Genomic DNA, 10932 nt, shown 5'->3' with positions numbered 1-10932 from the left:
TATTTTCCTTCACTGTTCAGCTTTTATTTTACATTTTATTTTGAGCTAATCTTATTTTATTTTAATTGCATTTTGTTAACTTCTCCTGCATAACTTGGACATTAGTTTTCAGCTTTCTTCTGGTCTTTTATATATTATGTTGCATTGTTGGAAGAGCCTGGGACTCAAGTATGTCATTGCATATCTTTGAAGCTGTGCATATGAGAACATAAAGCCCTATGAACTGTGTCTCTTCCGGTGTGAAACATTGGCTTGTATCTTGTTGACAGTTTATAAAGTGGAGAGCAGCTGCTTTAGTAAAAAACTGTCCATCTGTGTATATCATGTGTTGGTGCTTCAATCTAACTTTGTCTATTTCTTTCTCTTCCTCCAGCCTCAGATGCCTCCTCGTCCTCCTCTTCCTCCTCCCTGAGTATAGGGAGTTTTGTGGAGTTCTCTTTCACGCAGCAGCCTCAGGACACGGTGACGGTGCGAGGCGGCGTGCTGCAGCTGGACTGCCAGGCGCGGTCCGATGCAGGAGCAGGACCTCCCGCCATCACATGGCGTAAGGACGGCGTGCTGCTGAGTGCGGTGGTGGACGAGCGGCGGCAGCAATTGGCTAACGACTCGCTGCTGGTGCAGAATATAGTCCACTCACGCCACCACCGACCTGATGAGGGGGAATACCAGTGCCTCGCCACATTGGACGGACTGGGCACCATTGTTAGCAGAACTGCAAAGGTCACTGTGGCCGGTGAGTGACAACTTCATTCTATTTTAACACGCAGATAATGTTTTGCTCAGTGCACATAAACTATGCACCTATTTGCAAGTGTATCAGGTCTTAGCACGACTGTCAGTTTACTTCATGTCATTAATGTCTGCATGACATACTGGGAGTCTGATGCTCAGCTAAAGTTGATCCAGATCCTCCCTATGAATCCCACCTTCCATTCCCTACACAGCTATGGTGTCCCACAGGGATCAAACTGAAATACTCTTCTTTTCTGGATTCAACAAATTTGCTTTTACTCAGCTCTCTAATACAAAAATGTAATTAGTTTGACACAATTAACTAAATGTATGGTACAGACGCTGGGTTTTGATCTGAATACATAAGAGAGGAAGAAACCAACAGAGAGAGGGAAGAAGGGAGAGGAGATTTTGTCAAATGTACGTTTCCATGAAACCTTGACCTGTCCTTGGCATTTGCTGTGGCTACTCTCACACTCACACACATACGCACACACATACGCACACAAACACACACACACACACACACACACACACACACACACACACACACACACACACACACACACACACACACAAACACTTTTGCTCAGCTTTTTCCATTTATTTGACTACTCATATTTATTTAATAAAAGCAAAGTAATCCACCTGTAATGTAATTTAGTAAGTGGAGTGTGGCTTATGGGGGGTCACAGAGGCTTGAGTGCATCACCATCACTAACATTAGTGAGCTGTCAAAGAGTCTTTATGTTGGACATTCACATTCATTGTATCTCTGTTGAAAGGCAGCCTCCTTGTGGGACTCCACAGTCAGACTGCAGCTCTTCTGGAATGTGCCCTAGATCCTCACAGCAGCAGAGTTTGAGTGCTGGCTGGAAGTCACAAACACACACACACCAACACATACACACACACACACACACACACACACACACACACACACACACACACACACACACACACACACATACACGCACACACACACACACACACACACACGCACGCACGCACGCACGCACGCACGCACGCACGCACGCACGCACACACACACACACACACACACACACACGCACGCACGCACGCACGCACGCACGCACACGCACGCACAGCAGCACACAACACATTACAAGGCAAAATGCTAATGAACAGCAGCAGCTTAAAAATTCAATTAGCACTCTGAATGTGTGTGTGTGTGCGTTCAGATATGACTCTAAAGGAATTAATTAGAAACCCTGAACACCCAGATAGAGAAAAAAAAGAAAAAAGGAGAGAGAGAGAGAGAGAGGGACTAAAGTGAATACACAGGCTGAATTTGCTGATACAGCTGATCCTGGTTTTTTTAATAACACCAAAAGCAACAATTTAATGCAGTTTTCATGTTGTTTGGAATCAAACTAAATAGAAATATACATTTGACGAGGTACATTTGTTCTGCTCAGAGTTAGCTTGTATAATCTCCGATGAGCTGAAAGGTAGCAGCTCTCTGTTTAGGTTTTTTCTAATCCTTTTATTTTGTAGTTGTGTTGGATTTTGGTTTGGTTTCCTTCTGGGAGGTTCCCTTGAATTGAGAATGCAGTTTGGTTGTTTGGTAATAACATTTTCCAGGAGACAAGGTAGCAGATTGTAGTTGAATGTAAAAACTGTATCACACTCCAAGCTGAGAGATTCCTGATGAAGACTCAGGCTCATGATGAAGACTCAGGCTTATGATGAAGACTCAGGCTCATGATGAAGACTCAGACTAATGATGAAGACTCGGGCTCATGATGAAGACTCAGGCTCATGATGAAGACTCAGACTAATGATGAAGACTCGGGCTCATGATGAAGACTCAGACTCATGATGAAGACTCGGGCTCACGATGAAGACTCAGGCTCATGGTGAGGTGGAGCTGTCAGTGCACTCACTGTCGCCCTGAACATTCCAGAAGGCGTCAGTGGAAATGATGTCTGGAGTCCCGGTGCAACCATATTTCCGAAGAGCTCATTACACGTCATATGAAGAATAATCAGCTGTAGCTGTCTGCGGTGGAGGGAGACACAGAGCGTCTTCAGTCCATCCATCCCCAATAAGCCGCGGTTTCTCAGAGGATTTTAACCAATCCTAATTAACGGTGGTGAGGAGGGGCCTGTCTGACCTACAGAAGCAGATAATAATCGTTCCCAAGGCGACCATTCAGAGTGAAGCGGCCCCAAATCCCTGCGCTGCCCTCGCACGTTTGCTGGGATTTGCATGATATTAACTGTGCAAGTTATTTTGGTTCATTTGTCTAATGAGGAGGAAACCAACAAGGAAACAAAAACAAACACTGGTGTGACGGAGTTATAGAGACACCAACAATTTTCATTCGAAATGGAGGTTGCTCGTTTGAATCCTAAGACAGGAAGTGAAAGTTTCTTATTTTTCTACTTCTCATACCTTTCTGCTGAATGTTGATCCCTTCCCTTGTTCCTTCTCTTCTTTCCTCCCCCTCTTCCTCCTCCTCCCCCTTCTCCTCCTCCTCCTCCTCCTCCTCCTCCTCCTCCTCCACACACCCTGATGGTTTGACCCATTTTACTTCCCCCGTCCCCCCGACTTCCCTTCATGTTGTGTTTTGCTTTATTTCCATTCTGTGTAATCAGAATTTCTCTCTGACTAAAGATCCCTGTAAACTTTCTGCTCCACTTTGGATTCTGTTTAAGTAAGCTAAAGCAACATGCTCTCAGCAGAGAAAGAAACATGCCAATCTGAGACAGGAAACATCAGATCTGCCGTGTGTAATCTGTAAATAACATGTGTCGTATGTAGCTGTTCAGCCTCCAGATCACCTGCGTCAGTCTCTAATGTGTGTGTTTGTTGTGTGTGTGTGTGTGTGTGTGTGTGTGTGTGTGTGTGTGTGTGTGTATGTGTGTGTGTGTGTGTGTGTGTGTGTGTGTGTGAGAGAGAGGCTGCAGGCAGCATTGTGATGCACGCAGGAACAGACAGCAGCAGAACTTATGTAACACAGGATCCAGATTCACATCAGCGTTCTGTCGCCTCTGATCTGTGTGATGTCACAGCGTGTATTTGTTTGTGTTCGTATGTCAAGGTAAATCACAGGAAGCAAAAACTGATTCAAATCAGCATGAAAACAAAAGAACAAACAGACTAACTGCATTTATTTTCCTAAGCTGACAGGAATGATGATCAGCAGAGATGTGGAAGCTTGGGCCGTAGCAGTGCTAGATTTTGCTAATATTTACAGAGTTTGCATTTAGTTACATTATTATGTTTTCAATCCATATTCAGTAAAAAATATGTTGATGCAAAACTTGATTTGTATGTGGAATTGGTGATATTTGGAGATATAATAAAAATTATAGACTTAATAAATGTGACAAAGCTTGTTTCTGATTGGAGAGAAATGTCAATTTGTATCCTTTAGACATTGACAGTGATATCTCATGAGTCATGTTTCCCTTGTTTCTCTCGACTCTCGTTTTTTAAATTACTTAAAAAATATTTTCTGTTCTTTGGTATTTGAAAACATCCGTTTGCACCAACTGTGGTTTAAGAATGGTTAGCATAGCTTAGCACAATAACTAGAGTCTAGCTTTGCTCTGTCCAAAGAATAAAGGGACACTTTAAAGCTCACATATCAACAGTCAATGATCACTTGTTTATTCTGTACCCCAACAGGAAACATTTGGTTTGCATTGTCTGTTTGCGCACTGATGACTCGCACTAATGTGGTTTTGGGTGTGTTTGTCTGCGTGTTGGTGTTGCTGCTGTTCCCAGTTTTCTTTGTTTTCTTTGCCCCCCCTCTGAAAAGCCACCGATCTCACAGCCCGTCTGAAACACTGATATCAGAGTACCTTTAGGAGCCTCTCATGAAGGTCCAAATGCTGTTGTGGCGTTCATAAGGCATGAATACAGAAATAATATTCTGGAATAAAAACATGCACAATGGGATCATTTAAACCAGTTTAAAGTTAATGGTTAAACCTCAGAACAACATCATCACAGAGGAGAAAATAAATAGGCTCCTCTTTATTGAATTCTTGAAATTGCTACAGAGTGTATTTAATCTGCCCTGAGGCCCAGCAGCCCTGTGAAATATAATTGTTACGTTGAGAACGAGCACACTACAAACACTGAAGACGAAGGGTGGAGTGAAGTGAAAATGGTTTATTTGCCAGAAATAGGATTGGGTCTGGGAGTAGTGGCCGTGTTAGGAAAAGGGAGGAGCAGGCGGGGAAATCCAGTGGACGGAGCAGGGGGAGACTAGGAAGGATGGCCCAGGGAATCAAGCTAGGAGAGCGAAGGCTGAGGATCAAGTCAAAAAGGGGTGAGGGACTAGACATGGCTGGTGGAGTATCAGGTGGATCTAGACAGGGAGAACACAAGGTTAGTATGGCGCAAAACACTTCAAAAGGCACTAACAAAAAGCTATCTTGAAGCATGTGGGCCTGGACATTTTTACCACTGCAGGTTTAACGACGAACTGCTAAAGACTGGAGATGAGAACCAGGATCTTATACAGGTGTAGGTGAGTAGTGGCAATTAGTGGGATGAGCTGCAGCTGAGGAGGTGTAGAGGCAGGAATCCAAAAAGTAGGTCAGCCACGCCCAGCCAGGGAGACAGAAACAGACAGAAACAGGGAGGAAGTACTGTGGATCCTCACAATAATCACACATGAGTGTGTGTGTGTGTGTGTGTGTGTGTGTGTGTGTGTGTGTGTGTGTGTGTGTGTGTGTGTGTGTGTGTGTGTGTGTGTGTGTGTGTGTGTGTGTGTGTGTGTGTGTGTGTGTGTGTCTGCAGGCTGCTTGCAGCTGAAGTCAATCTGATCAGACAGGAAACGGCGTGTGTCCTAAACACAGCGGGATGTCCACACTGTCTCTGTATGTGTGCCCGTCTCTTTGTGTGTGTGTGTGTGTGTGTCTCTCAGTCCTGCTGCTCACAGCTCTACCCCACCCTCCCCCCTGCCCCTGCTGTACCTCACCTTTTTTCTGTTCCATTTTTGTCTCTGTATTTCTCTTCTTGTCGACCTAAAGACCTTTACTCCCCGCTCACCTCTTCTTCTTCGTCTTCACCCCGCTGCTACCATGGGCTCTTAAGCACCATCAGTACTGACAGCCGTAATGTGTGAGGGAGTTCTAAACAATAAACAGTAAAGCTACAGCAGTGCATCTGTTCAGATCGCTACACAACAGTCAGTTTAGTTCAGTTCAGTACAGCACTTGGTTTATAAACCCTACTGAGTGTCAGTGTGTGTACATGTGTGTTTCACAGAGACTTGAGTTGAATCATCTGTGTCCATTTCCTGTCTCTCAGCCATGTTTTTTTTGGAATGTCGTATCTGGCTACCTGAGACATGACTCAGGAGTCCGGTGCCACAAGATGCTTCAATGAAACAGGAAGTTCTTGAATCAATTCCACGATTAAAATGCTAATCCCTTTCATCCTGATTGCCATTGCTATTGAACATGTTTTGCTTTGCTCGTATTTCTTTGAAAAGATATAGCTTGGCTGCCGGCAGTGGCTCAGTCAGTAGGGGCTTGGACTGGGAATCTTAGGGTCACCGGATCAAGTCCATTGTCAATAGCTGCCCTTTGCTCCTAGTACTAGGATGGGTTAAATGCAGAGAACACATTTTACTGTGTGCTCTGCTGTGTGCATGTGTGACCAATAAAGATGTTTTCATCCTCCCATTCTTCGTCTTCTGCTTGGTATTATTGCTATTTGACTGTGTTTGCATCTGTTGCATGTACATCAGCACTTTTCAAAATAAAGAACCCCCCAAAATTCTCTGAATCAAAGACTCCGTGCAGGGAAACGGGAGGCTTCATGCGAGGAGTCAACCAAACAATCAATCAAATATCTGTACTGTTTACATGCAGAGTGACTTCTATCAATGTCCATGTTTCCGTCATTGAACCCTCTGGACTCCTGCAGGTCCGCTGAAGGTGGTCATCCCCACGGAGTCCGTGTCCTCGTACCTTGGTGACACGGCCCTGCTGCGCTGTGAGGTGTCAGGCGACCCCACGCCAATCATCCGCTGGCAAAAGAACCGGGAGGAACTACCGCTGACCTTCGACCCTGACTCCCGCCTGGCTGTGCTGCCGTCCGGCTCGCTGCAGGTCAGTCGCGTCCAACCGCCGGATTCGGCAACATACCGGTGTCTGGCAGACAACCCCAGCAGCACGAGAACCGGGACGGATGCAGAGCTCCGAGTGCTACCAGGTAACTGAACCGGCAGGGGGGCATAGCTGGTGAACTTATTCCTGGGACAGTAGGGAAATGTAGCTGAGTAAGTTCACTAAAGTACGGTATTTAGGATCAAATTGTGTCCTTTTAAAGGCCTAAAGAATAGTATAGTTAAAAAGTGCTGTTTTAGTTTTCTACTTCAATTAACACAGTGTGTTTGACAAATACATCAGAGGTTCACCAACTGCATTTGAAAACATTTTGTGTGTATTTTGGGCTGCATTTTTTAAAAAGTAGCCTAAAATGAAAAAAGAATAATCAAGCTGTAAGTTTTTATTTCAAAGTATAATGTTTAACTTTTTGTTTCCTGATTACTTAATCTCCTTACATGTAATCCGTAAGGCCTGAGCGTTGAGCTGGCCCCCAAGTTCTGAACTTAAATTATAATATTTTAAGCTTTCAAAGCACAACCAATGAGAGCACAGCTGTACAGCGCAGCTTAAATTGCTAATTCTTTAAACAATTATTAATAATTAAAATACTACAAAGTAGATGCCGGTGAAGATAAAAGATCAATGAATCAATTATTTGATTGATGTCTGCTCTTCAGAATATTGTCAAACAAAACAATCAATAGATTAACGGAGAAAATAATCATTAGTTTCAATAACGTCTATCTAATGTCTAACTTCAACAGCTGAATTCTGCCTTCACATGAATTATATTAACTTCTGATATCATATACTGTGTGATAGTGTAACCAGAGGGGGGAGAAGTACTCAGATATTGTACTTGATTAAAGTAGAAGTATTCAGAACTTGTACTTGAGTAAAAGTAGAAGTATTCAGACATTGTACTTGATTAAAAGTAGAAGTATTCAGAACTTGTACTTGAGTAAAAGTAGAAGTACTCAGATATTGTACGTGAGTAAAAGTAGAAGTACTCAGATCTTGTACTTGAGTAAAGTAGAAGTACTCAGATCTTGTACTTGAGTAAAGTAGAAGTACCAGAGTGTAGGAATACTCTGTTACAGTAAAAGTATTCTAAATGTTCCTCCAGTAAAAGTAGAAAGTACTCTCATCTAAATGTACTTAAAGTAGCGACAGTAAAAGTAGTCATTGTTTGATTGGTCCATTTCAGAATAATATCTCTGATATGTTTTATAATTATTGATCATTAAAGTGATCTCAGAGCTGGTAAAGGTGCAGCTAGTTGTAATGGCTTTGTATACTGCAGGGTAGCTGCTGGATTTACTGCAGGTGAACTAAAGTCTGATTTAAGGGCTGATTATATTTACCATCATTAATCCAGATCTGTAAAGAAACTAAAGGGATTAAATAAATGTAGTGGAGTAAAAGTACACCATTTACCTCTGTATTACCCTTTTTCTTAAGTAACACTTTCACTGTAGGATTTCACTTGAGTATTTTCAAATGTTTTTATTTGATACATTAAGTACATCCTCTAATTTGAAGATCTGAATATTAATTCCATACCACACATTCATGTACATCTTTATATCATGTCCAGATGCTTCCATTTCATCTCTCATCAAAGAGCAGAGCCCTGAGCAGTGTCTCAGCGTACAGAGTGTGTCTCTCATGGTGGAGGTTTGTAGCCTCAGGGCTTGGAGCCTCTGCTACGATAAATCACAATCAGAATTCCTTTATTAGACCCGCTGCGGGGAAATTACAGTGTTACAGAAAAAGTGGCATAGCAGGTAAAAAAAGGCTTGCACTAATAAAAAATAAGATAACTTATTAAATAAAGAAGAAAAGCACACATTAGTTATAGAATATGTAACAATTAAGACAAATAAGTACACAACCACAGCTACAAGTGACTTAAGTTATAAATGTAAGTGTTGAGACTTTATAAAAATATCTAAAAATGTTGGGATATTATAAAAGTATAGTTTTATATATAATGTTTTTTCACATATCAAGTCATTATTGCACACTACGATTGCAAAAAAGTGTCAGTTGTACATACCATGAACGGAACATTTATTTGTTCCGTTCCACAGGTCTCTGTAAAAACACCACAAACACAAAAACGTACAAAAAATACTAAGTTCCCACTTGACAGTTAAAGGGAAAGCAACACAACAAAAACAAAAAATAAATAAATAAAAATGTAAAACTAGCTCAGATCTTCTGGCATCACATATTGTAAACATTGTTTGTGCTATCGACCTCCAGATGATGCCAATGCGGATCTGCAGCAGCTTGCTTTACAGGGGGGTTCACTTTGACAGCAGTAGTCCCCCCCCCCTTTATACATATCAATGTATAAAGTGTAGGATATGATTTTCATAATGTGTCATAAAGGAAACACTTTAGTCTGCAGGGAGTCTGCCTAACACTGCTCCCCCCCCCACACACACTACAGCTCAGTTTAGCTCTCTCTCCTTCTAAACACTTGGACTGGAGCTCATGAAGTGTTCGTCCCGGCTCCCTGCAGCCCGGCCGACCTTCAGCATAGTCAAATGTAAATAGTCAAATGTAAATAGTCAAATGTAAATATAACATATTTTACAGTTTAAACTACAAAATATATATTAATGTCATAGAAAAGAAAATCATGTGATAGAAAATAACAAATAATTAAATAATTAATTTTTTAATTGAGTAAATAAACAACATAAGAAAATGTGTAAGAATATCCAAATAAATAAATTAGACACAAAATGTATACATTTAAAGCATTTTGATTAAAGGAACATTTCATATAAACATATGGCATTTATAAAGAATAAATATATAAATATAATACAAATCAATGCGATTGTACATTATTAAATGGTATTAATCATTGATAAAAGAAAGTTAACATCCAAATAACAGATTAAGCAGTACCCATGCAGCAGTCCGAGAGCTAAAGCAAGATGGCGCACCGGCACGGTTGGTTGGGCTCCGTGCCCGCTGTAACACTTACCAAATCAATTAATTTCCTACTCTCTGCTATTTATCTGTCAGTCAACTTTTTAACGACAAACAAGCAATGGCTTTATGCCAAGGAGCAAAACATCAATGTGCATGGGGGCCAGAAACAGCGCAAAGAATGCCAGCACGCTTCAAACAATCAATGCCTCCGTTTTTACCTGCTGCTTGCCTGTTTTGCATTGCTCCTCATCCCTATCATGGTTGGATCTCTGGCACTCAGGATCTCGACAACCTCCATCTGAATTACTTTAGATATGGCCACCTTACCATCTACTGTTCAATTATGAAATTTAAATCCGCGGGTACTGCAGGCACAAAAGCAAGTGACTCAAACTGCACTAAAATGGGCAATTCACATGTGACAATATATTTTTCTCTTTTAGTCCTGCTAGCGGGCTTAATCCAGGTCCACATGCCCTTAGCCTTTTGCAAAGCCAAAATGGCGCCTGCACAACACAACACAAAGAATGCGGGCTGGAGCTTGGTGCTGGTAGGCTGATAGGTATGCTCGCTGCTAAACTGACGAGCCATCTTGAGTCAGAGCTTGCCGATCTGACTGCACTAAACTTCAGTGTGGAGATGGTCGATAGGCGTCCAAGCACTGCCGCCGGTGAGCTGATAGATCATCTGCTGCTAAAAAACAGGCCGGGCCGACAACAGCAAATGTCAGCGAGGTTACAGCTGCAGTTGCTGACGGAGCAACAGATCATCCCCGAAATCCACGAGAAGGACCGAAGCTTGCAGAGCAGACACTGTCGGTCGTCGGCATGATCCAGGTAGCCGGTGTGTTGACTGGATTGCCTGCAGGCGACCGGAATGAACTTCCCCAAGACAACTGGGACCAGTTTGCTGATTTGTTTACATCGCATCTTAGTGTGGAGGGAACAGCGGAGGCCGGGCTGGTGCGTAAACCAACCTCCAGCACTTACCGAAAGCTACAAAGAAATCCACTACAACGTAAGAACAGCCCAAGCATACGCACTGACTAAACAAAGACAGAACCTATTTTTTCAAACTGCCAAAGTAGTTTGGGATCCAACTGTAAAACCCAAAGGCATTTTTGGGGTCACTTAAACATTAGAAGTCTCGC

General features: G+C 42.4%; 1 protein-coding gene across 1 annotated transcript in view; it reads left to right on the top strand.

Annotated features, from left to right (window-relative positions):
• Positions 1-218: 218 nt before the first annotated feature.
• The window catches only part of dcc (DCC netrin 1 receptor), a 171482-nt gene continuing 160768 nt past the window's right edge, over positions 219-10932 (top strand). The window contains exons 1-3 of the mRNA XM_063890086.1: positions 219-237; positions 374-733; positions 6646-6933. Of these exons, the coding sequence (XP_063746156.1) occupies positions 219-237; positions 374-733; positions 6646-6933 (667 nt within the window). The remainder of the gene's footprint in view (positions 238-373; positions 734-6645; positions 6934-10932) is intronic.

The sequence above is a fragment of the Eleginops maclovinus genome, chromosome 8 (genome assembly GCF_036324505.1).
Source record: "Eleginops maclovinus isolate JMC-PN-2008 ecotype Puerto Natales chromosome 8, JC_Emac_rtc_rv5, whole genome shotgun sequence".
Classification (NCBI taxonomy): domain Eukaryota; kingdom Metazoa; phylum Chordata; class Actinopteri; order Perciformes; family Eleginopidae; genus Eleginops; species Eleginops maclovinus.
Note: the sequence above shows the minus strand (reverse complement) of the source record. Positions and strands in the feature narration are given on the sequence as shown.